Source organism: Mustela erminea, chromosome 1 (assembly GCF_009829155.1).
Source record: "Mustela erminea isolate mMusErm1 chromosome 1, mMusErm1.Pri, whole genome shotgun sequence".
NCBI classification, from domain to species: Eukaryota; Metazoa; Chordata; class Mammalia; order Carnivora; family Mustelidae; genus Mustela; species Mustela erminea.
The window spans coordinates 148,196,217-148,223,039 of record NC_045614.1 but is presented as its reverse complement, the minus strand read 5'-3'; the positions used below and the strand labels follow the sequence as shown (position 1 = coordinate 148,223,039).

At 38.3% G+C, this 26,823-nt stretch overlaps 3 protein-coding genes across 3 annotated transcripts in view; 1 reads left to right on the top strand and 2 right to left on the bottom strand.

Moving 5' to 3' along the window:
• Positions 1-256: 256 nt before the first annotated feature.
• PLSCR4 (phospholipid scramblase 4) overlaps positions 257-26,823 on the bottom strand; it is a 46,918-nt gene continuing 20,351 nt past the window's right edge. The window contains 10 exon segments of the mRNA XM_032346460.1: positions 257-2,048; positions 2,050-2,076; positions 2,938-3,096; positions 4,400-4,561; positions 7,029-7,255; positions 8,235-8,277; positions 11,572-11,807; positions 20,825-20,935; positions 22,232-22,259; positions 22,837-23,076. Of these exon segments, the coding sequence (XP_032202351.1) occupies positions 1,995-2,048; positions 2,050-2,076; positions 2,938-3,096; positions 4,400-4,561; positions 7,029-7,255; positions 8,235-8,277; positions 11,572-11,807; positions 20,825-20,935; positions 22,232-22,238 (1,026 nt within the window). The 5' untranslated portion in view covers positions 22,239-22,259; positions 22,837-23,076 and the 3' untranslated portion in view covers positions 257-1,994.
• Positions 10,055-10,647, top strand: LOC116592873 (heat shock cognate 71 kDa protein-like). Its single transcript, XM_032346479.1, has one exon. The coding sequence runs from the start codon at positions 10,070-10,072 to the stop codon at positions 10,394-10,396; it is 327 nt and encodes a 108-aa protein (XP_032202370.1). The 5' UTR covers positions 10,055-10,069; the 3' UTR covers positions 10,397-10,647.
• Positions 14,741-15,290, bottom strand: LOC116592866 (60S ribosomal protein L23a-like). Its single transcript, XM_032346467.1, has one exon. The coding sequence runs from the start codon at positions 15,245-15,247 to the stop codon at positions 14,777-14,779; it is 471 nt and encodes a 156-aa protein (XP_032202358.1). The 5' UTR covers positions 15,248-15,290; the 3' UTR covers positions 14,741-14,776.

Sequence of the window (26,823 nt, the reverse complement as noted above, 5' to 3'; positions counted from 1 at the left end):
CACAAGCAGGGGGAGCAGCAGAGGGAAAGGGGGAACAGGCTCCCTGGTGAGTAGGGAGCCTCATGCAGGGCTCGATCCTAGGACCCTCAGAATCATGACCTGAGCTGAAGGCAGATGCTTAACCAGCTAAGCCACCTGGGCACCCCAAGATGCATAATACTACTTTTAAAGAAAGTGGAATTATAACTGTAAGAGACAACTTAATACCACAAAAACTTTAAGCAGAAATTTAAAATGTCATATGTTATTATTATTATTTTTTTTAGTATTACACAGCAGATCTTGAGATGTAGGAATATGGGCAAGTAAAAAGAAGGTTTATAGAGATAAACTTTCTCAGTACTATTTGTCTGATTTCATATATAAAATGTCAAACATTATTATAAGAAATAATATATATGTCTAAGACTGCAATTATACTTTCAAATATAATTATTTTTTTTAGAAAGCAGCAGTTTTACTTTTTTTTTTTTTTAAAAAAAGCAAGTAGTAGCACCTAAAAATAAAAATTACCAGAAACTGAGTAAAACAACTTCACTATGAAAAGATAAATATAATTTAAAAATGAAGCACCTTTCTTTGACTTCAAGAGGAACTATGGGCAAAGGCCCTCATCTCTGAATAATCCCATTGGAGAACACTCAGGCTTGTTTTACTTAACAGTAAGTATACATTTCATTCAATATACTGGCTGTGTTGAAAGAACACAGTCCATGTCCAGATAGGAAGGTAGAATGCAAAAGAGACAGGTTGACTCATTAGAGTTTATTCACTAATACACTATGCTTTTAACTAGATAATAAAAACAAGTACATACTTTAACTATGGTGATCCTACATAATTTTACTGGTAAGCTACAGTTCACAGAGAAGCAGCATGTTTGCTGTGTTTTATTCTTTTCTTTGCATAGATAACAGATTTATCATCTAAATAAAAAGCAGCTAAGAAATATTAAACAACGTCAAGATTTAGAGGTTTTGCTTTTACAAAGTGCTACACAGAATGTCACATTTCAAAATTTAGTAACAAAACCCTAACTCTTGCTATTAAAAAAGCACAGTGGTTATCAGGGATCTTCTTGGAAGTTAAAAAAAAAAAACAAAACAAAACAATTATCTTCTCTGTGTCACATCAAATGAGAAACAAAGGTTCAAAAGGCAATCTTAGAGATTTGGCCAAACATATTTTATATATAAGGCATTTTTGACCAAGAGAGATGAAACATTAAATGCAACCTCCTTATAAGGGCACTGGTATCTCTAAGATGCTCAGAGATCTAGAATGGCTGTAGCCCTTGTCACCTCTTTTCTTGAGAGTCTGACTCTGACTCCATATACAGGCAGGTCCTGACTGACCATGCTGATGAATGAGGGAGTACACATGGAAAATACAAACCTTATGATTAAAAAAAAAATTTATTTGGTAAAAAAATGAAAATTTCCAAGGAAACTTAGAAACTTGCAAAACAGGGTTTTGATACATATACACAAATAAATGTTTCCTTGTACAATAAACACATAGTGTTTCGGTCTGTCTTCCTTTTTGTTTTTAAAGATCAAGAGTATCATTCTTTTCACCTGGAATCAAATTTGTCTTCAGTAACAGGACAAGAGGTAGGAGAGGGAGGACAGGGTTAGGGATAAAAGCTATATTACTCTATCTCAAAGACTGCTCTAAAAAGCTCATCATTTCATGACTTATTAATGCGAGAGCTCTGGGATTCATTTTCCCTTATGTCATGGTAAAGTGTTTTCAAGCTTACTGTAATATGTTTACCTGGTTATTGAGTAATAGCTTTTTCAAGGTGAATGCCTAGTCTACCAAAGGGACAAAGAACAGATAAAATCCACTGAAACATGTTTAGATTGTATTCTTGCTCTTAACACTCTTAGCATGTTAGAGCTAATACCCAGTGAAAAAACCCTGCAGAAGCAGACACATATATTTGCAAATAATTCAGGGAATAATAAGCCCGATCCAATTTTCTACTTTTTTTATGAGCCATAATTGCTGATTTTCGGTGTCCATCTATCTTGATGAATGCTGTGGTGGGGACCTTTCAAAATACATGAAGTCCTGAAATTAGAAAAATAATTATAGATACATATACTTATATATATATTATATATAGAGAAAGATAACTGTATGTATATAGATACATATATAATTAGATACAAATCATGAACTATTATCCTCATAATTTATCAGGTGACCCTGATTCTAATTAAGAATAAATAAATCTAATAAAACCTTTATGAAAAGGACCTAATATGAAGACCAGCAATTACAGACTTGGAACTGTTGGTAACCAGTAATATCTCCATTTGGGGATTCTGATTAACAAAATCTTCATTGTTAAAAGGAAGAAAAACTGGACAATCAATATTAAATACATTAAATATACCAACTGCAATATGTTAGTTACATTTTGAAGGTAAATATATCCATTTTATTTCCACGTAACCACTGATCAGTCAGGGTTACAGCAAGGGAACTGTACTTAAATAAATCGAAGGAAGATACAACACCAAGGAGCCCACTGACAGAGAGGTACGGGGTGGGGGAAATGGGACATCAGCTTTGGGTTATTTATTTCATTAAGAAGTCATAGGCTAGGCATCTTTAAGTAATGGAAAAGACATGCAATGAGGACAAGTATACCCACTGGATGCCCCATATTCTCCAAGTACTCTTCTGGCCCTCTACTCCTATGATAGCTCATGTTCAGTGCCCTGAACAATGTAAGTATTTTTATCTCCATTTTATAGGTAAGGCAAGTGAGGCCTAAAAGTGCTAACCACTTTGCAAAATACACAACTAGTCAGCGGTAGAGACAGACACTGTCCTAGTTTCAAAGTTTACTGCCTGTCTCTTACACTACCCTGCATCTCATCACAAAGAGTGATTCTCTCAAGACAACTCAAAAGCAAGACTTACAATGAGGAAGCAAGCTCCAAAAATCATGGCTTTCATCTTCACATCCAGATCTAACGGGAAGTGAATTTCAAAGTGGTCAGCGTCCCCCATTGCTGATAAGAGACCATTCCACTTCCTAATAATGCTGCCGATGCTGGACATGCCGTCAAGGGATTTGACCTAGAAAGATAAGAATGTGACTTTAGGATGATTGAAAAATATTATAATACATTTCATTCTTCTACTTAGAAGCAGCTTGCACTGCCATTGCATAAATACAGGACAGGAAGTAATAAATTACTGTGAAGTAATAAGGAATCATGGCCAAGAAGGCTTAAGTGCCTTGCAACTGGTTAATAACTGAGCGGGGGTATATCTGACAGTTTGGGGGCTGGTGCTCTTTCTTCATCCTCAAATGAGGCATGATTTGAATTGATTCTGAAGTTCTTTTTCATACAGTAAAGGGTGGGAATTGGGAAGGAGTCTCTACAGTCTAGGGAAACACATAAGCAAAAGTAAGGAAGCACAGTTCTATGTACTTCACAAACTTCAAGTGATCATTCAAGTTTCTCTGTGCCAAATCCACCCTGTCTTCTTAAAGCATGTAAGATTTCTGAGGGGCTTCAGCTTCCAAAAGGGGGATTCTGGCACTTGCCAGAGGGACAACTCCCAAATACTAACTTTGGGGGATCAAAATGACCCTATATGCCTGTCCCTAAAATTTGGCTTATCTATATTTTTCTATTTCTCTACAATGGTCTTTTAATAAATAAGCAATACTTGAAGAACTAAAAAAAAAAGTTTATTGGGTGCCATAGGAAATATATGAATGAGCAAATTGAGATAATGAAGCTTGCTGAAATTGCAAGGCATTCAAGAAGGATTCTCTAAGAAGCTCAGGAAATATTTCTAGGAATCTCCTTTGTCAGATTTGTAAGATAATAAGCACTTATTTTGGAGTCACTGAGATAGAGGCAAAACAAGAGGATTTTTCATTTTTCTGAGAAAATATAACCTATTACGAGTTTTATCCTATCTCATAAGGACAGAGACAATTTCTACCATGCAAATAAACAATGTGTATAATCTCGGGGTACTCCAAATGTCCTGTGATATGTGGGGTACTTTCATCACTCAGGACCTACATCCCAATCCTGCAAATTGTTGGTAAAAATGGTTAATTAAATATGACCAAGAAGAAAGAAAAGGATTCAGTTGGGCTATTTACTTTCAGGTTTAGTGTTTTAAATGGTTTCTTCTTATCTTTATCAAACACTGAAATCATAAAAAAAGTAGCTCACACTTTGGAAAACTGTAAGCAATCCACTAACAATACTTTGAAAATGATTTGATGTCAACCAATAACCCTTTCCTCATTCTGTTTTATTCATTCACATGAAAACATAATCTGAAACCAACTCATTCCAAGGTCTGTTAGTACATATAGAAATCTAGTAAAAATGTCATTTTTATACTTGTTTACCTCAAAAACTGAATCTGAACCACAGCCATAGGTTGAACATGGCCCGCGCACTCTCAACACATTGTCTTTCTTCTCATTCTGGATGCTGTAAACTGCCCTGCATAGGTTCCAGTGTTCCGCAACAAAGCCAATGGTGACACCGGGAGGACACTGTACCTCCAGCTGCAAATGAGGAAGTGAGAGAGGGGAGGAAGCTATGCACCGACGTATATACGTGGACACACCACCTAGATGTGCTCTGAGGTCTTTCAAGGACTAGAAACAATGTTACTGGTAGAGAGTCTTCCATTTTACCCAGGCTTGCTCTTATGGCTGTAGGTGAGAACAGCCTGGAGAGCTGAGGTCACCTTTCCCATGGGAACAAAAGGATTGCTTGCTATAAGGGACAGTTCTCAAAGCTCAGTATTGCTCAGCTGTATGCAGCACCTGCTTGGGCTCCGCTGATTCAACCCTATAGACCTTGGGAGCAAGGGGACTGACCCCAACATACTGCTCATGGCACTCACGCTGTTACTGTGCTGTAGTAATGTTCTTTGTCTCTGCTCTAGGTGTCTCATGTCTTCTGGCACAATTCATGACAAAGTAGCAAGGTAACGTCTTAGATTTGAATCTCAGACAAGACAATTATAAGAGAAAACAGAAAAAGAGGCATTCTGAAAACTGAATATTATGAAAACAACAGAATGTGTGAGTGAATATATAAAGCCATTTTATTTGTTTATTTGACAAACTGACAGAGAGCACAGCAGAGCGAGAGGGAGAAGCAGGCTCCTCACTGAGCAGGGAGCCTGATATGGGACTAGATCCCAGGACCCCAGGATCATGACCTGAGCCAAACGCAGACATCTAACCTACTGAGCCACCCAGGAGCCCCTATAAAGCCATCTTAAAGAGTTTCAAAATTGTCCATGGCCCTGTTTTAGCTAAACATCTTTATGATATTCCTTGGTGAAGAACTAAGATCTTCATATTTATTAATAACAAGAGTCACAAAATTAAATTATTTAGTAAAAGCCTAGAGGTAAAGTTCTACTGGTAGCTTTTCTGGTGTCATATATAGTTTTCTAAGAGTTTTGAGTCCACTAGGTCTCAGCATGGGGCAGGACTACATAGCTTCATGAACTGTCAAGTCAAGATATAATATTTTAAAAAAGATGTAACTGTTCATATATATATATTCACACATATACATAAACATACACATTTGATAGCTGCCTAGCATTAAGATCTTTTACAAGTATAGGCCTAAGAGCTAAAAAAAAAAAAACCCCACAAAACTGTATGCAAGTAAATTATTAAAAGATTTATTTGAAGGATGCTTGGGTGACTCAGTCTATTAAGCATCTGCCTTCACCTCAGGTCATGATCCCAGGGTTCCAGGATGGAGCCCTGCGTCAGGCTCTGGCACAGTGGTAAGCCTGCTTCCCCCTCTCTCACTCCCCCTGCTTGCATTCCCTCTCTCTCGCTATGTCTCTCTTTGTCAAATAAATAAATAAAATCTTAAAAAAAAAATTCATTTGTGAAGAAAACCCAACTCATGAATATGAAGAATTCCTAGTATATCCCAAAGGACTAAGAATTAAAGGTGAAGATTCATCTCAACTATCAGGCCATCTATCAGTAATGATAGAGGATCAGTAATGATAGAGGAGGAAGACACCTGGGAACTACGTTCCCTGAGCACTGTACTATCTGCCAGGTCTGTAATGAACAGTTAACTTTTATTTACTACTTAATCCTCAAAGCAATCCTGTTTACAGGTGCTATTATTACCTCCATCTTATAGGAAATCAAAACACAGAAAAGGTTGTAAATAAATTAACATTTAGTATGTGCTGGCACTTACTATGTCTTTAAAATATCCCAGGAATCCTATGCGGTATTGTCGTGCATATTTATGTACCAGAGCACTGAGGCCCAAAGAAGTTAAGTAAATTGCACAATTTAAGTAGGTGACATATCTGGAATTCAAAATTCTGGTGTAGGTGACATATCTGGAATTCAAAATTCTGGTGGACCTCTCACTAAAGCTGCTTCTTTCCCTACAGCAAACAGCTTTCCTAGAGCCACATGGGTTGTAGACAAGGAACCCAACTGTAACTCAGAATGCCTGCTCTGTAGGTCCGGCCCTCAGGGGACTGTAACCTCACCAGGCACTTCATCTTTCTGAGCCACCGCTTCTTTATCTGTGGCAAGTGTGGACTGGGATGCAGAGTGTGAAGTCATCCAAGGTCTCTTCATATTCTAAAAGTATTCGATGATGTCTAACGACATCTTATCTGGGGATACGTAGCTACATGTAGACAAATGTGTGTGACTTCTGTTTTAGGTCATAAATACATTTCCAATTCACTAGACACAACTGACAGAATTATGGTCACTGAATAAATAACCCTAATTTGTGCTTGACCCCCCAACTAGCACTGGAAGGCAAGAATCCACAAGAAAAAGCCCTCTGTGTTTTTCCTTGCATGAGACAATGTGGCTTCCCCTCACCCCCACTCTCTTCTTTCATTCTGATCATCAGAACCAGTGACAATCCCCTCCTGTGTCATTCTGGAAGGAGCACAGGGATGCTGGGAAGACTTGGATCAGGAAGAAACCAGGGATAAGACCTGCATTCTCTGACCTCTTGCCTGGCAGAGGGACAACAGAGGCAACAGCAGGTACATCTGAAAGGTCTCTGCATCGTCATGATTTCTCGGCCCATACAGTCGGTGACCCGGAGGACGAAGGGCCTTAGAGTCCGGTAAGCATTTCTGGTAAAGTCGTCTGTGTCCTCAGTTACGATGTAAACCATCTGGTCCAGATTGTTTTTAATATCGTATCTATTATTAGTTTCAAAAGATGTCATCACTAAAAATAATAAAATGAGAAAGACACTTTAAATTAGAAGCAGTTAAAATGGGCCTCAAGAAGTCCTTCTGTAGTATTTCTTAGGGGATTAAAGCAAAACAGCTTTTTAAAAATTTAAAGTGAAATATTACAACTGATTAGGTCACCAAAATAATTCAGACACCCAATACGTATTTAGTAATTTTGATTACGTATTTCGTACGTATCTAAATACGTATTTAGTAATTTTAGTAATCTAAAACATTTCTTTTAAGGAGGTAGTATAAAATGATTTTTAAACTTTTCCACATAAATGCAAAGACTAAAACTATATTCCTGGAGTACCCGAATTTAGAAAACTTTTATTATAAAACCATTTAAATGAAATTATACATTTTACCATCAAGTAGTCAGCTCAAGAAATATACTGAGACGGTCAGAGTCATTTCTAATTGCAAATAAGAAAATGAACCAAGGAAGCTCCGAAGCTCTGTGTGGTGGTCAAACGAATGTGCAGATCTGGTGGCAAAGTGAAGGTCAGGAATCCAGTGAGGATGAACTGAGATTAAGCAGTATGTTTACTGTGATTTCTTTTTACTTCTAAACCAAGGGCAGTGGACCAGAACTTAGCAAATTTAGATTCTATTTCCAGCTCTACCACTGATTAGCTGACTGTTATGCCCCTGGCTAACTCATTTAGTCTCTTGGCTCCTTCTTTTCCTTTTCCATGAAAGATGAATATGCAAAATAGAGTGTTGGGGGGGTAGTGACCAGATAAAACATCTTTTTCAAGCCTAAGAACTTATTAGGTATGATACATAAATAGATACAATTATACAAAATAATTCCCTTTATACTTTCTTGAAGAAAGAGTAAAAGAAGATAGTCTTTTCTCTTTGAACCATTAAGAAATGATCTATATTAATAAGGAACTAGATATGGGGTGATGCAAATTTCCACCTGATTCAAATACTGCTGAACATTATGAAATTATACATACTTTCCAGAGGCTCAAAATGCTGAAGGACGTGTATGCTGTCCAACTGTTGGGATAGAACAAAGAAATTAGGAAAAATAGAAATAACAGAATTAAATCAAATCAGTGTTAGAAAAGAAGCTAACGAGAGGTACAAAAATGTATTAATTGATACCAAGATATCTTTTTGAAATTGAGTGGAATAAAAAAAAGTTATTGAGTGAAATTAGTCTATCTGTATACCTGGTCAGCAGAGCTGTCCAGATAGGAATACCACTTTTCTCCAGTTCTATTTCAAAAGGTAAACAGTTGCAAAAAAAAAAAAAAAAAAAAAAAAAAAAAAGATAAGGTTGCCTGGTACACCGACTGTATGGAAGAAAATCATCTTCCTGCTACAGTAACAGCATCTAGAACAAGCTGTGTTGGCACAGATTGTTTCTAGCTCAGCCCCTACTCACTGATCTCATGGACATGTGTGTCGCTCACACTCACAGCCTGGAGATGCTCAGGAAGTTCAGGACAGTTTAACATGGACCAGCCACAGAAGAAGCTTTTTCTCAGTGGCTTACAGAGAGCAAATGCGCCAGCCAGGGACCTCGCACAGGAGTATCCAGTTTTATTTTCACAGGTACATCGGGAAGATGTTCACACACTGATTTCCATTCATTTGAGCTACTAATGGCAGGGTCTTCCCTAGGTGCAGACTTTAATCAGGAGAGGGTCCGTAATGCTGGAAGCATGTGATTAGGATTAGGATAAAGGAGAGGAAACATTCTGGGATGGGATCTCTTAAAAAGGGTGTTGGGAACACCACTAGATACACTTCCATCTTACCTTCACTTAGGAATCACTCTAAAGAGAATCTGATGGGCCCACGACCTGACATTCTTGAGAATATTCTAGCAGACAAGAATAAGCCTCTTTGAGGACAGAGTAATTATATCTATATAATTTTAGATGATATAAATCTTTCATAATCCCTGAGCCCAGAATATTGCCTGAAATTTGTATTTCACCAAATATTCATTGAATACATTAACTAAAAAAGTACATGAATGTGGTAATAAAGAACGTAAAAAACAGCTAGACATAAATATTTTGTGGTGTAACTGACTACAAGAGGGTATGGGGAAGATACAATACAATACAATACAATCCTTCCTTCATTAAAAACATTTTCTTACATGAAAACACAATCAGGTGAGGGGGTCTAAACATGTCTTATAAAATTCCAAAACTGGCCACTAAGGTGGTTTATAGTTCCTTTAAAAATCCAGAATGTTAAAGTCTAGAACTCAAAGCAAAAATATTCAAAAATATTCAAAAAAATATGCTGATAAAAACGTCCACTGCTGAGCAAAATATTCTAACGAAAAATGACCTGTTAATGCCAAAGAAGCTCATCCAATCAGACACTATGGCTACTATGACAAACAAACTGATAGAGTCACTGGCCAAGCCAATACTCTACAAACAACAGAATCCTGCTACTTTGAATGCTCCAGGATCTCGACAGTCCTGATAATGATGCACAGAATCTACACTGGAGATTGTAAAAAGGCTAGGATAAGGAAAATGATAAAGCAAATGACTGGTTCTGTCTTCTGTTTGCATACGTGTTTCACCTAATAACATCCACAAGCTACCACCCATCGGATGTACCCTGTGTGCCCCAAATAGTAGGCACACTATAAACCTTAGCTCTTGAAAAATTCTCCTAACAACCCAGTAAGGTATGTATCGCTAGTACTACTTTATTGATGAGGAAACTGAAGCACCAACATGTTATGAAAGTTACTGAAGGCTGCCGAGTGAGGAGGCAGTACAGCTAGAATTTAAAACCAAGTTTGTCTGCCTCCATGCCTTCACTTGAGTCTTACGCATTCAACATGAAAGCAACTGTTGAAGATGAAAAACTTCAGGGCAAGATAAATGATGAAGACAAACAGAAGATTCTTGACAAGTGCAATGAAATCATCAACTGGCTTGATAAGAACCAGACTGCAGAGAAGGAAGAATTTGAACACCAGCAAAAAGAGCTGGAGAAAGTCTGCAACCCCATTATCACTAAGCTGTACCAGAGTGCAGGGGGCATGCCAGGAGGAATGCCTGGAGGCTTCCCTGGTGGTGGAGCTCCTCCCTCTGGTGGTGCCTCCTCTGGGCCCACCATTGAAGAGGTTGACTAAACCAATCTGAGAATAAATAGGTTGAGCATTGTTCCACACACAATATTCAAAGGACCCAAATTTGTAGCAAATTCCATGGCAGTTGTAATGTTGAGCTGCTATAGCAAAAAAACTGGGCATTCTTGATACTTGGATATGGAATATGTGCACAGGGAAAGGAAATAAACATTGCACTTTATAAGCACTGTATTGTTAAGTGGAAAATGCAATGTCTTAAATAAAACTGTATTTAAAATTGGCACCAAAAAAAATGCCTATTGGTTTTGTTTCTTTTTTCACTTTTTTTTAAAATTCGAAACATCCCTGAAAGAGAAAACAGAATTCATAAAATACTTCCATTTAACTCCCATCAAGAGTAAGAGAAGAAATTAAAAAACTAGGCAAATTAAGAAAACCGACAAGTTCCCTTGCTTATAATGTATCTCAACATCTCCTTTTTCTAAAACCGAACATGATTCAATAGGTTCTAAGGGACTTCCAGGACTAGCTTCATCTTATTTTCATTAAGCAATCCTTTCGGAGTCTCTGACATGTGGTTTTTAGCAATACCATATGGTACATGATTCTGACACACTGCCCTGGTTTCTGACCCAGATTTCCTGGTGCCTTCAGAATGTCTGTATCAATGGAAAGTACGAATCCACTGTGTTGTGGGAAGGGGGTCCCTAGAAATTTGCCTGAAGCAAAGCCCTTGCCTGAAGCAAAGAGCCCTTCTCCTCTTTTTATTTACATTATATGTTGGACGGTGGCAGGAGTAGTTAATGAAAAGTGTGCGTAATGAGAAAAAGGGACGGGCAGAGGCACTCAGTGACTCACAGTCTACTGTTCTGTTCTTCGTGTTGCTGTTCTTGGTGTTAACTCTTTACTTCTATGCAAACGACACCTCAAAGAGCATCTTCGATAGTTTCTCCTCTGTTCCTGTTCTTTAAACTGCCTTCCACAGGACACCTCGCATATCTTAAAATTCAACATGTATCCTTTAGACAGCCGTACTGATCCCTGCACTCACTTGCCCTTCACATTTCTAAAATCAGGACTACCGCTCCTACGGTCTCACAAACAGGACCTGTCATCACCGACCCATCACCTTCATCCCCTCTGTCCAGCTGTGGATCTCTTCTGTCACATCCCCAGTCATACTTCATCAGAAAATTATTTGGACTTGTGTGGAGTACCTGGGTTAAGTATTCCAGACCAGGAGGACAGTTCGGCAGAAGAGCAGGGCCTGGCATCCACGGGATTGGAACAGGCTGATGTGGCATATGATATTTGCCAGGCTGGTATTGGATAGGATGGATACCAGCTGGTAGCTGGTATGAGGGGAAGGCACAGGGCTGCTGCGGGCTGTAGTATCCCAAGGGCAAGCCTCCTGGGTAGCCTGGGGGTACAGGGAGAGCTGGTCCAGGGGGTCCTGTATCCAAGAACAATGAAAGCGTTAGACACTATTAACACTACAATACATTGGAAGTTAGAATGACCTTTTACATAAAAAATGTATGTGTCACACAACATCCACTATAACATGATCCATTTTCTGAATGTGTACCATGCACCAACAACGTACTAAGGAAGGGGCTTTACATATTAACTCCTTTAATCCTCTGAAACCTTATTTCTGAAAATCTGAAACATCGAATAACATGTTGGCTTCTCTGTATTAGGTTTCTCCCTTGGAGATCATAGTATACCCACCCACTGCACTAGCTTGTAGTGGGATCAGCACAAGACTTAGCAAACAATTAGCACTGTACACTGATGTCATCATATTTATGTTTATTGTTATTGTTTAAGGTCACAAAGACAGTAACTTCAAAGGGATGTTTTTAATGATGGCTATGATATTCCAGAACAGTTTTATCACTCCAGAAAGAAAGCCCATACCCATTAGCAGTCATTTCCCATCTTCTTCCCTGGCCCCTGGAAACCACTGTCACTGCAGAGTTCCCTAACCTAGACATTTCCTATAAATGAAATCATGTAACATACAGCCTTTGTACCTGGTTTCTTTAATTTAGCATAATATTTTCAAGGTTCATCTGTGGTGTAGCAAGTACTAGTATCTCATTTCTTTCTATGGCTGAGTAATATTTCATTGCATGGACATATCATATCACATTTTATGTATCCATTTCTCAGTTGATGGGCATTTGGGTTGTTTCTACCTTTTTGCTATTATTTATAATAATACTGCTGTGAAATTAGTGTACCAGTTTTGGTGTGAACGTAAGTTTGCAACTCTTGAGTACGTACTTAGGAATGGAATTAGCCTTAATGTTTTAAGGGAATGCCAAATTGTTTTCCAGAGAGTGGCTTCACTGTTTTACACTCCTACTGCTGAACTCATTTATGAAGGCTAGTTGTTTGGACGTGTGTGTATTCCTTAGGGTTTTCTACATACAAGATGATGTCATCTGCAAACAGAGATAGCTTTGCTTCTTCCTTTCCAATCTGGATGACTTTTATTACTTTACCTTGCCAAATTTTCCTGGCTAAAACCTCTAGCACAATGTTGAATAGAAGTGGCATGAAGAGATATCCTGTCTTGTTCTTGACTTTAGGGGGAATGCTTTTGGCTTTTGCTATTGAGAATGATGTTTTTCATGGATGCCTTTTATTAGGTTGAGGAAGTTCCCTCCTAATAGCCTGTTAAGTGTTCTGAATCATGTGGGATGTTTCACTTGGTCAAATACTTTTTCTCTACCCAATAATATGATCATATGATTTTTGTACTAATCCCATTAATATGGTACGTACATTGACTGATTTTCATATGATAAACTGACCTCTCACACTTGTCACAAACTGCACTTGGTCATGGTGCATAATTCCTGTTACATGTTGCTGGATTTGGTTACTACACTGCTAGTATTTTGTGAGCATTTTTGTCTCTGTATTTATAAGGAATATTGCTTTATAATTTTCATTTTTTGTGATGTCTTTGTCTGATTTTACTAGTAGGATAATACTGGCCTCACAGAATGGGTTGAGAAGTAAGTGTTCACTGTTCTTACATTTCTTATAAAGGGCTGGTATTAAAATCTTCATTAAGCACTTGGCAGAATTCACTAATGAAGCCATCCAGACCTGGGCTTTACTTTGTCAGAAATTTTTAAATGACTAATTATCTCTTTGCTTGCTATATAGCTCTATTCAGAGTTTCTTCTTGGAGTCAGTTTCAGCTGTTTGTGTTTTCTAGGAATTCGTGTATTTCACCTAGGTTTTCCAGTTTGTTGGTATACAACTGTTTATTCTCTTGTGATACATTTTAATTTCTGTAAACTTGTTAGTAATGTCTCCATTTTCACTCATGATTTTAATACATTGAGTCTATTTTTTTCTTGGTCAGTCTGGCTTAAGATTTCTCAATTTTGTTGATATTTTCAAAAACCAACTTTTGGTTTTGTCAGTTTGGCTTATTACCTTTTCTCTATTTCATTTACTTCTACCTTAAATTCTGTTATTTCCTCCTACTCGCTTAAGATTTGACTTCTTTCTAAGGTGGAAAGTTGGGTTACTGATTTGCAGTCTTTCTTCTTTTTTAATGTAGGTGTTGATAGCTATAAATTTCTCTTTGTGCTTTTTAGATTTATTTATTTGTGCAAGCAAGGGGAGAGGCCGCATGGGGGAGGGGAGAGAATCTTAAGCAGACTCCCTGGTGAGAGCAGAGCCTGAGTGGAGCTCACAGCCAACTGAGTCACCCAGATGCCCCTCTCTATGCTCTGTTTTAGCTGTATCCCATAAGCTTTGGTATACTGAGATTTTTATTTACCTCAAAAATATTTTCCAATTTTTCTGTTGTGATTTCTTTCTGCCCTTTTGGTTATTTAAGGGTGGGGTTAATTTCCTCAGATTTTCCAACTTTTCTTCTATTTTTATTGATTACTAATTGTATTCCATTGTGAAATGTATCTGATTTTATTTGTTTTAAATTTATGAGACTTGTTTTATGGCTTAATCAGTAATCTATCTTGGAGAATGTCCTATGTGCACTTGAGAAGAAGGTGTATTCTGCTGTTGTTGGGTAGAGTGATCTGTCTGTGTCTGTGTTCAGTTTGTGTTTGGAGTATGGTGTTGCTTAGGCTTCTATTTCTCTTTCAACCTTCTGCTTAATTGTTCTATCCATTACTGTAAGTGGAATAATGTAATTTCCAATTCTTATTTACTGAATTGTCTATTTAACCACTGAATTCGGTATTATATATAATTGTTATGTCTTCTTGATGAATTGACACTTCTATTATTGTAAAATGTTCTTCATCTCTAATAACAATTTTTGCCTTAAGGTATATTTTGTCTGAGGTAATCATAGCTATTTCACTAATTCTTTTTTTTTTTTTATCATGAAAAAACTGTATTTAGATTTAGCCAGCTGGACTCAGTTTAGATGATCCCAATTTTGTTGGCAAAATCCAAAGCATTATAGTCAGGGGCCAGCCGAACGTATGCCTTCTTCTCTCCATCAGGCCTGATTAAGGTGTTGACCTTGGCTTCATCAATGTCATAGAGCTTCTTCACAGCCTGTTTGATCTGGTGCTTGTTGGCCTTGACATCCACAATGAACACAAGTGTGTTGTTGTCTTCTATTTTCTTCATGGCTGACTCAGTAGTCAGGGGGAACTTGATGATGGCATAGTGATCAAGCTTGTTTCTCCTGGGGGCGCTCTTTCGAGGGTATCTGGGCTGCCTTCGGAGATGCAGAGTCTTGGGTCGTCGGAACGTAGGTGATGTGCAGATCTTCTTTTTTTTGTGACTGTGGACGCCTTTCAGCACCGCTTTCTTGGCTTTCAAAGCCTTTGCTTTGGCTTCGGCTTTGGGAGGGGCAGGGGCTTCCTTCTTAGCTTTCGGCGCCATCTTCGTAAAAGCTATTTCACTAATTCTTATCAACAACGAAGTTTGAGAAACATTATTCTAATATAGTGTTTTACAATCTGTACATATATTAGTGGTCTGTGAAATCAATTTAATGATTCACAATTAAAATTTACTACACTAGAAAAAATAGAAAAAAATCAAACTGTATTGCCTATATGCTGTTTACTCACTATGCTGAGTATTACTTGATGAAATATTACATTTAGTGTATATATCGTAAATATATATGAATTGTTTTATATAAATATATACATATATATATATACATATATATATATATATATATTGTTTACTGTGGGTCATAGTAGATTGTCATCAAGAATGTTTGGGGGGGTCACCTGGCTGCTTTAGTCAATACAGCACATGAATCTTGATCTTGGGGTTGTGAGTTTGAGCCCTACACTGGGTGTAGAGTTTACTTTAAAAAAAAAAGAAAAAAAAATAAAGAAAGAAAAGAAGTTTGAAAGTCAGGGATTTAAAGAACCTTTTGTTTAGCCAATGTAAAAAAGCCAATATAGAATCCATTTCACTATTCTAAAATGGAAAAGATGGAGAAAAGGTCACAAAACTGTGATGCATAATCACACAGGAGTTTGTTTTCACCATGGTTGGAAACAGTTTTGTTGGAAACAAATCTTACCTAAATATAGGTAAACCTGAGTTTCTTTCTGAAAATTGCTATTTGTTTATAAAATTACTGTTTATAATGTGCGTATGTGCATGTATCTATGTTTTCTTATACTGGGATGTTGGTCCAGAAGACAGCAAAGGGTGTCAGAAGCCGAGATTCACCTCCTGTCTAAGTAAGTGCACGGAAGGGAGCAGCGGGGATGTCTGTAGCATGGCCTATGATGCTGAAGCTCCACAGAGGGGTCCTACTTCCCGAAGCAACCCAGGCTCTGGGCCTGCGGCTCTACAGACTGGGAATCTGGTCTCTTTTTATAATCAAAAAGCAATGCCACACAGCTGTGTAGGGTGGGGACTGACACTTCCTGACAAATGTGAACGGTCCACCAGTGGCTGTTTTTTGAAAATGTCACTCCTGCAGAATGGAAAAAGACCTGAGAGAGGGAGTCAGGTGGAGACAATGCTCTCTCTTGGAAAACCCAAAGAACTGGATCCCGGACACCGTGCAGAGCAGGAAGGAGCTCCTATTAAAGAAAGCAAGGTTTACTATATATGACAAAAAAGGTGAGAGTTAATACTTGCTAAGCTGTTAATATGTTTTAGGCACTGTTGTAACTACTTCACATGTATTAAATCTTGTTAACTAAGTATCAACCTCATGTGGTAGGGACTATTATCATTATTATCCTTAACTTACAGTGGAAAAAACAGAGGCACAGGAGGATAAGTAACTTGCTAAAGAATCAATAGTATCAATATGTGACACAGTCAGAATTAAAACTCAAGCATTCTTACTGCAGGGGCAACTTTAATTAAATTATGCTAATAATGCCTTTAGATCAGAGGCTAGGAGCATCCAAAATAGGACTCTGTGGATGGTCTTGAAACTATAGACTAGAAGAGCAATTCTAGCTGGCAGCTGTTTTTATAAGGTGTTAAGTTTTGCGTGCACACACACACGCACGTGTGCACACACACACACACACACACACACCTCCTATAGGATGTCATGGTACAGAAAACATGGCTCAGCAGGTAGAAAGTTGGCTTTGGAAAGAGAAAGCAGTCACCAGCATATAGGTAAAGCAGTGGTCTGGGATCAGCCAATGCTGAGGAAACCAGCCACTACCAGGAAGGGATATTCCCCAAGACTTCCAGAAGTTGTCTGGGATGAGAAATAAAGACAGACAGCACTTCCTTTAAGGCAAATTGGACGGAGGGTCAGATTCCAGTGATTTGGGTGTTAAAGGTAAGAGTGGCTTTTGATGCTCATGAAGTCTGGGACATTTCGGTTACTGGTTACATTTTGGTTATCAAAATCCCACTCAGGAGCATATGAATTGTGGAACCCTTTCTTCTAATACTGTCTGAGAACAAAGACATGAAATAAATCAAACATTTGTCTATTTGGAAAACATTCCACAATGCCATTTCAAGGACCAGCTACTGTGTTTGATGCTAGACACAGAAAGATGTAGAAAGATATGTCTGAGGACATTCAGTTCTGCAGAAAACACACAGATTTTTTTTTTTTAAGTGAATGGTTATCATGCGGCAAGTAACTCGTGGGATCAGAGGTAGATTCATAGTGTGTGAAGAGATTAGAGAGGAAAGGAAGGGTGCCCAACCCAGGAAGAGGAGGATGTTAGTGTTAACACGTTAGACCCAGCCAGTGCCTCCACAACAGGCAAAGGTTTTACAGGGAGAGCAGGTGCTCAGTATTGCAAAGGGGCAAGGCTACATACTGAGATTTAGCAGACAGGCCAGAAAGGAAGATGGGGAGGGACTGAAGGTTAGGAAAGATCTATACTCTGTGCAAAGAGTACTGTATGCCAGTAAAATAGAAAGTGAAGCAACTGGACTTACATTTAGACCCTTCATGAATGAGGTTCAATTAGGCAAGTTAATTACAGGAATAGAGATGGAAGGCAAGTTAACCTGTAATGTAAGGAGTAGTAAGGGGAGCAATAAGAAGGAATATTAAAGAGATGGTCCTGTCTCAGTAACAGACTGGATATGAGGAAAAATTCTCAAGTTCTGAGATAGATCCCTGAAACCTCCAGAGGAGGGAGATAGTAGAGGGTATGTGTATGGTGCAACAGGCCAAAGTTGAATTGCAGACCAATGAATTTGACGTCCAGGGCCCTTCTGGGAGAAGTAGTCTATAGGCAGTTGGAAATGCAAGTTCAGAGCACAGGAAATTGATATGGGTGAGTGCTGATAGATCCTTAAATGGTTAAAAGTAGTAAGTGATCTTACAAAGATCACTCAGGAGAGTGTGTTAAGGGTTAGATAAGTGAATAGGTGGGACAGGGAGACAAGGCAGGGCAGGGGAGTGACCCAACCGTGGGGAATACCAGTTCCTGAGGACAGAGGACATACAGGTCTTGATAGAGACTGTCAGGAGAGACTAAAGGAAACATAACAGTAACTAGAAACAATGTCAAATTAGAGCTACATGAGAAAAAACAAAAACAAAAAGCCCTAATGTCTTTAGAACAAATGGAAGAAATTCCATGTTTCAGTTTGTCATGAAGAATATACTTCAGTTCCTTTAAGAACTGTGTTTAAGAGCACCCAAATTAGACTGGAAATCAGATATCTCTGCCCCTTTTTCTGAACTACTAAAAACAATGCAACTAAAAGTCATATAAATAATCTTAAGAACACTGTTTTATCACTTCAGTGAGTTGCTTAATTCTTAAAATATTAGCCACGTGATTTTAAACATAAAGTACCTTATGTAATAAAAATTGGGGATCATAAATTAGAAAATTATAATTTAGATTATGGGGCTATTCAGTATAGATTATATTTCTAAGAAAAATTATATATATGTTTATGTAATCAAAGGATTTCAATTTCCTTCTTGTGCATTACAGGGCCACAACTGGCATCAATCATCATAAATAAATATATAGTTCAGCCACTAGGTGGCGACCATAGTGAATTTTTTGTTAAAGGTATTTCTAACGGAAAATTCAGTTCTATGCTCTGCACCATGATGTTTTTCAACTTATATAATCATTTGATTTGAATGATACATCCTATGCTCTTGCTAATTTTTTTGAAACGAGAGGAATAGACACTTTCCCAGACAAACAGAATATGACTTATAACCAATGTTACTTAGAAACCTCTGTTCTAGGGGCACCTGGGTGGCTCAGTTGATTAAGCTAAGCGGCTGCCTCTAGCTCAGGTCATGAGTCCAGAGTCCTGGGATTGAGCCCCATATTGGGCTCCCTGCCCAGTGGAGAGCCTGCTTCCCCCCCACCTCTGTCTGCTGCTCTGCTTACTTGTGTGTGTGCACACGCTCTCTTTCTCAAATAAATAAATAAAATCTTTAAAAAAACTTTCTGTTCTAGTGGAATCTAGATTCTTGTATATAGAGTGATCCATGAATATAAGATAGATTATGTGGATCATGTTGACAGTCACTGAAGTAAATTTAGAGAAATGGTCAAATACAGTGTGATTATAATTTAGGACAGACCTTGGATTTAGCAGGAGTTGAGCCAATAATGAGGACCAGAAATGCATATGTATGGGAAAAGGGAGAAAGGAAGCCCTGCTGTTTTCAGAAAACACTGCAAAGGCAGAGGTTAACTGAGTTCTGCGGATCTTATGTGTAGAGGCAAAACAACATTTTTACCATTATCTTGTGAGTACCGGGGCTTTTTCTCCTCTTTCACAGACTAACTCAATGGTTTCCACCTCTAAATATACACTTAACTATCTATTTAGAGAAATGTTGCTACACCTTATCTATCATTTTCTAGGCCACTAAAATGTATTTGCATACAACCCTGGTTATTTCCTTCCTTATTTCAAAAGTCAGTGTATTTCTAATTTTAAAAATTTTACACATTGCCTACTTTTTAAAAAGACGAAAACTCAAATTTTCACTACCTTTATGAGTATCCATTTCACTGCATCACCACCAGTAGTGCATTCAGACTTATAAAAATATCTGTATAACTCCTTAATCAGCACTCAAGGTCATTCACCTCCATTTCTCCCTTGAATGTCTCTTACCAGATTTTCATGACCTTGGGCTTTTTTTTTTTTTTTTTTTTAGTTTAAATTCAATTAATTAACAGATAGTGTAGTATTAGTTTCAGAGGTACAGGTCAGTGATTCATCAGTCTTATATATTACCCACTGCTCAAAACATCACGTGCCCCCCCACAATGTCCATCAATGAGTTACCCCTCATTCTCCCACTAAACCTGTGGTTTTGTGTATACAACTCCTTCTGCCAGGGGTGAGGGGTTGTTGGAGGGAAGGGGGTGGGGTGGGGGGGTGCTTGAGGGGTAGAGAAGGAAAAAAATGAAACAAGATGGGATTAGGAGGGAGACAAACCATAAGAGACTCTTAATCTCAGGAAACCAACTGAGGGTTGCTAGGAAGTGGGGGAGAGGGATAGGGTGGTTTGGTGATGGACAGCAGGGAAGGTGTGTGCTATGGTGAGTGCTGTGAAGTGTGTAAGCCTGATGATTCACAGACCTGTACCCCTGGGACAAATAATACATTATATGTTAATAAAAATAATTTTAAAAAATACAGTTCCTTCTGCCAGAAAGAAGTCCCTTCCTCCTTTTCTTTGAGTGAGAAACTCCTTATCAAGCCAGAAAAATCTCACTTCCTCGGTTATATCTTCTCGCAAATCCCTGGTGGAGTCAGTTACTGTCATCTTGGCCCTACAACATTCTCTTCATATTTTCATTATAGTGAAGAGAATGCCATCAGTGTTTGTTTAACTTCCTTCCTCAGTAGCCTACAAATATATTCTAATGGATTTCTAGTAAATTACTTGGCATCCTGGAGGCATTCAGTATTTATCTACTAAATCATTCAATTACACTAACTTTTAAAAGCAATCTTAACTATTAGCATGGTTTTCTGGAGAGAAGAAATAATTCAACCCACCTGGTATAAAATGGGAATTGTAGTCAGGAGGAGCATCAGGCCTTGGATCAGGAGATTTGATCTGATTCTCCGCTTCATCTGTAGGTTGTTCCGGGGCTGTGGGGACCACACCTTGGAAGGACAGGTAAAGGGACATAATTCACAATGGAAGTGATAATGTGATAAGAGAATATATTCATTTTTTTCTTATCAAGGAATATAAATAATATGAAATACACATATTTTTAAAAGATACATAATTCATCATGTATATAGGCTAATTATATTAACCTATTAATATATATTGATGAATTTTCAGGCTGAATATAGGTTTAAAAAAACTAAGCAATTATTTATATTGTGCTATGATCAAAGCAATACACTTTCATGCTAGTGGTTCAGATGACTTCATGCTGATTCCTACTTACATAAACTCTTGGCACATTCGCAAAAATTATTTTCCCCACTATATAATATGGAGAACACAGTCATATGTAGAGTGAATCTTATTTTTTCCCTAATCCTTTTCGGAAAATGACTGTCTTTAAATAAATTCAAAACATCACACGCTAAATATGTAATGGCATAAAACACAGTGGTACCAGGGCACCTGGGTGGCTCAGTCATTAAGCATCTGCCTTCAGCTCAGGTCATGATCCCAGAGTCCTGGGATCAAGCCCCACATCAGGCTCCCTGCTCAGTGGGAAGCCTGCTTCTCGCTCTCCCTCTCCCACTCCTCCTGCTTATGTTCCCCCTCTCTCTGAGTCTCTGTCAAATAAATAAATAAAATATTTAAAACAAACAAACAAAGAAAAACACAGTGGTGCCACATAGTACTCGGTTAGAAGCAGTTTAATCTACCTCTCCAGTGAAAGGGATCTCGGTCACTGTAATGGCTGCAAGAAAGGGACTGAACTCACTTTCCATGATGCTATCTCGTCCCCTTGTTGAGATCAGAGACATGTCTCCATGTACTCACTATAAGGAAAAATTCTGATTCTCTTAACTGATTTTTATCTCTGAAAAACACAGATCCCACAAATGTAGTGTTTCTCTCCTATCATCTCTTGCACTGCTTGAAAATTCAAGACCTGACTCTGAGCCCTTCTCTCAGTGAGCAGGATGTCATCACAGGCTTCTTACTACTCCTGTCCCTCTTTGCAGACTTACTTTCTTACTTTTTCCTTTACTTAATTCTCCACACATACTTTAGAGATCTTTTAGTACATATGTGCCAACATAATTCCCTCTTAATCCTTTTCCGTTAAAGATAGAAATGTTCATATATATATAAATAAATACATATATGGTTTCTCCAAATGCTAAATAATAAAAAATTACTTCAAAAGGAAATAAAACTCCAATTTTTACAGAAAAATCACAAAATTCATAAATAAAGCCTACTGAAATTTATTCATAAAATCTTACCTGACATTTTGGAGAATTCCACCTAGTCCTGAAAAATAAAACATTTTAATACCTTAGATAGATATATATGGTTACCATTATTACTTAGTGATACATGTAAGATTCTGTAATCTTTTTAGCTGCTAGTTGTTTTTCATTCATTCCTTCATTATGTCAATAAATACTTACTGAGCACTTATTAGGTATCAGGCACCAACACAGATGTTGAAAATACAGTAATAAACCAGAAAAACAGGTGCCCATCAAGCTGGAGATTTTAATTTAGAGGCATGAGATTAAAAACACATTAATAAATATTTAAGATTAAATCTACATTCTACAGTTATAAAGAAAACAAAGTGAAAAGTTGAGGAAAGACACGGATGGGGTCCCAGGAGGCTCAGGGAAAGCCTCTCTGGGGCGTAAACTTTGAGCTGTTTGAACGAGGAGAGGAGGCACTATACTACAGATGCAGGAAGGGAGTTCTAGGACAACAGGCAACATGTGCAAAGGCCCTGAGATGGCACTGAGCTTGGGATGCTCAAGTGTGAGGAAGAGGTCAGATGTGACTGGGACCCAAGGACGGAAGAGAAGAGAGTGAAGAGATGGAGACAAGTTGATCATACCTGAAGACCGAGGCCAATTGTTTGGGATTTGCTGTAACTGCAGCTGGGCAGTCTTCGGAGGACTTGAATCAGTGGGGAGATGAGAGCTGATTTATACTTTCTCTTGAGGGAGCACAAGTGGAAGTACACAGTGAGGATGGGATGGCAGCTGTAATCCCCGTGAGACCGAAGCTGGCTTAGACCGGGGAGGTCACCCTGGAGAGGTCCACGTGTGGTCAGGAGCAGAAGCTACAGGAGCTGCTGATGGACCAAGGGAAAGAGAGGAGTCAAGGATGAAGGTCGAGTTTTCAGGCCAGTGTACTGGAGTTGATGATAGTGCTGGAGAGGAAGATGGTGGGGAAATGGTAGGGACGGGGGAGGGTGGGAATCAAAAGCTCAAAATAGGCATGTTTTGTTTAAGAAGAGGCCAGAAGAAGTATATTTTATTTCATTTAAATAGACAGTATATATATATACATATATGTGTATATATATATATATATATATATATATACACATATATGTATATATATATATATATGTAAACATTATGAGTGTAACTCAAGAGAAGTAAACCAGAGGGTGAGATGAGATTTGAAACCAGGGGTAGGGGAGAGATTTCATGATTTCATTCAAGACTGAAAAAAAAGTTATCATCAAGAAAGGAATTTTAGGATTTCTGAGTTCTGGATGATAACAATGAGCAACATCAACAGAGGCTATAATTTAGTAAATGCTTATCTAATGTCAGGCAACAGGTTGAATACTTTTCATACCTTAAATTACATTATCTCTCTCATATATAAATAGTCAACCTTGCTAAAATCAAGTAATTCTAAATTCAAAGTTTCTTTCAGATTTTCTTTACACTGTGTCATCCTGCTTATCAGATTACAAAATAGGATCACTTGTGGAGTCTGAGCTGAGTAGAAAGTCACCAATATAGATGAGATGTGTCAAAGAAACTTCAGATTACCATATGAGATAGTAGTCAATATGGATACTGAGTTGACTCAATGACCACCACCACGACATAAGCCAGTATGTAGATTTCCAACTAAAATGACTGTCTTGCCAAGCACCAATCAGTACCCCACCAGTCCCGCAACATTTTCACTCATTTCTGGAACTAGAGCTAGTTGTACAAGTCCTATGTGTCTTAAAGGTTAAAAAAGTATTCTGGGGTGGAGAGTGCTCCTGGGTGGCTCGGATGGTTAACCCTCTGCCTTGGGCTCAGGTCATGATCTCCAGGTTTGAGATGGAACCCCATGTCAGGCTCCCTGCTCAGTGGGGAGTCTGCTTCTCCCTCTCCCTCTGCTTGTGCTCTCTCTGTCTCTTTCTCTCTGAAATGAATAAATAAAATCTTGAAAAACAAAAAAAGTATTCTGGGGCACATCAAAAAGTCGGATCAAACTGCAAGTCAATCAAAGGAGTACAAGGAATGGATCCTACGCCTTCAATGATGGTAATCTCTGGTGTTTAGAAATGAAGGTTTCTAGAACCTTAAATCCTGGACACTCTCAGGAATACACCCTCAAGTGACTCTTGTACATGTATACAGAAGATACGCCGACACACTGTTCATATTAAAAGACTCCAGGAAACAAACTGGGGGTTAGAGAAGGGAGGGGGATGAGGAAGGGTTGGGGTAAATGGGTGATGGGTATTAAGAAGGGCACATGTTGTGATGAGCACTGGGTATTACACGCCACTAATGAATCATTGAACACTTCAGAAAAAACTTATGATGTATTATATACTGGCTAACTGAACATAATTAAAAACATTTTAAAAGATTTTAAAAAAAGAAATGAAAAATATTCCCAATGTCCATCAATGGTACATTGAACAAGTAAATTCTGGTACATACCTATGATGCAAGTGACTACCATAGTGAAAACAAATTATAGCCATGCACATCTAGAGAGATGAAACTCAAAATTACAACACTAAACAAAAAGGTAAAAACAAGTCATTGGAGAACACATATTATCCTTTAAGAATGTCCAAATGCTGGAAAATGAAACAGAACATTTTTTTCTGATATATACATGGGGGAAACTTTTTTAAAAATTAGGGAATAACACAAAATTCAGGAAAATGGGTACATGTGGAGATAGGGTGTGGGGCAAGTGTTTTGTCATGGCCCACAAGAGCGTGAAGTTTCTCCTAATGTATAGTTTACAGGGTGGTGGGTTCTCAATAGTCTTTAAAAGGTACACATACATTAAAGATGCATATTTATGTGTCTGACATGATTTCACAATACAAAAGAACTGTTTGACAATTCCATGTTATGTGTAACTTTCTAACTAATAAATATCTATCATTCTTCTCTACATTAATCCTGGGAACAATGAAGAAACCATGATGGAAACTAGTTAGAACAGATGATTCAGTGCCTTCGTGAAGAGGAAATTTTCTACCCATGCGCCCTTCACTACTCAACTATCTACATTGGCAAATGGTAGAGTATAATGCAAAAGTGGTACATGTGAACAACTGTTTTATTTAGGAAAGATAGAGGTTTGAATCTTTTTATGTTCAAGGTAAACACTTGAAGAAGTACAGATATCTGGACCCTAAATGTGAGGTAGTACAGCTGGGGTCCAGGCCTGGAAATCTGTACTTTCCATATAACCCCTGTGTTCAGGCATGTTTGAGGCTGATCTCATGTAGAGAAAAATAACAGTCCTCAACCATGCCAGGCAAAGCTTTTCAAATCTGATTTAAGTGACTGAGTAACAGCTTGAAAAAATATACCAAACTTTAAATTAAAAAAAAAAATTATAAAAATGTCTTAAAAAGCAATTAACATCAAAGTAAAATATACCTACGCGTTGCTGCACAGGCTGCAGGTGTGTGCAGGATTTGTTTCCCTCCCCCTCTCCTTTGAGGTAATGGTTTCTTTTCCTTTCCCACCTCAAATTCTCTTCCCTTGGTTATAAAATTTACCATATAGTTTTATCCAAAACGTTACATAAGGCAGGATAATTTCCAGCTGGTACAAGCATGAATGTTGTAACTTAATCCTCCTTTAACATCTAGTAGACTGTTTTCAGATTTCCCAATCACTCAGCAAGGACAGAAAGTGCCATAGGTCGAAAAGGGACTGGGTTTTGGCTTTACAACAGATGGAATTCAGATTAGAAAACTGAACTGAGTCTCCACAACAAGTTAGCATGGTATGGTTCCAAGAGCTCTTAATTTCAAAAGTCTTCTGCATTTTTAGGGCTTAAGCTGCATACAGGGGAATCTAAGCCAACTGGAACCTAATAAAGAGGGAAAGGAGACATGGGCTGGAGAGGATGAGGCTGGTGAAGCTGTGGTCTGCTGCTTTGCAAGGCAGCCCCAACACCATAAATTGCATTCCACAGCAAGAGAGCATTTACATGGGATGCCTCTGGCTGCTTCCAACCCTGCAGCTGTGCGGTATCTCGCTCTTCAATTCCACTCCTGTAAACAGTGACATGCTAGCGAAGTTCAGTGAAACCAGACTCTAGAGCCACACCATGGATATTTGAAACTTCAATCACAAAACTGAGAATGGTCAGTTTTTTGCATTTGAGTATTTACTGGAATGTGTCCTGGCCTCTTGGCAAGGGGACTTTTGGACATGTGATAATCTTGAAATTCTCTAGGCAGAAGTCTAGGAGATCTGCATATGCAAACTAAAACCTTGGACTTTGCCTGTTTCCAGTGCCTTCCACAGTGAGAGGACAGAAAAGAAAGCAGGAGGTCACTGTACAATTCCTCTGCTTCTGACCAAGGGCAGGAAAAACAGCTAGGTCCTATAAAGTCCTAGTCCGTCTACCACAACTGGCCATTTGGGTTTAACATGGAACTGCTAGGAGATGATATCCTTTGTACAGAAGGTGGAATACTTGGAGAAGGGCAGACTTGGTGGCTGGCAGGTGATGTATGCCAGCACACTTCAGGTAGTATGAACAGTGGCTCAGATACACGGATCCCAGGTATCCCTAAAGGCTGTGTGACATGGGAGTGACT

Bases quoted from the DNA above. Each gene is read 5' to 3' on its own strand.
- LOC116592866 (XM_032346467.1), bottom strand. From the start codon at position 15,247: ATGGCGCCGAAAGCTAAGAAGGAAGCCCCTGCCCCTCCCAAAGCCGAA.
- LOC116592873 (XM_032346479.1), top strand. From the start codon at position 10,070: ATGCCTTCACTTGAGTCTTACGCATTCAACATGAAAGCAACTGTTGAA.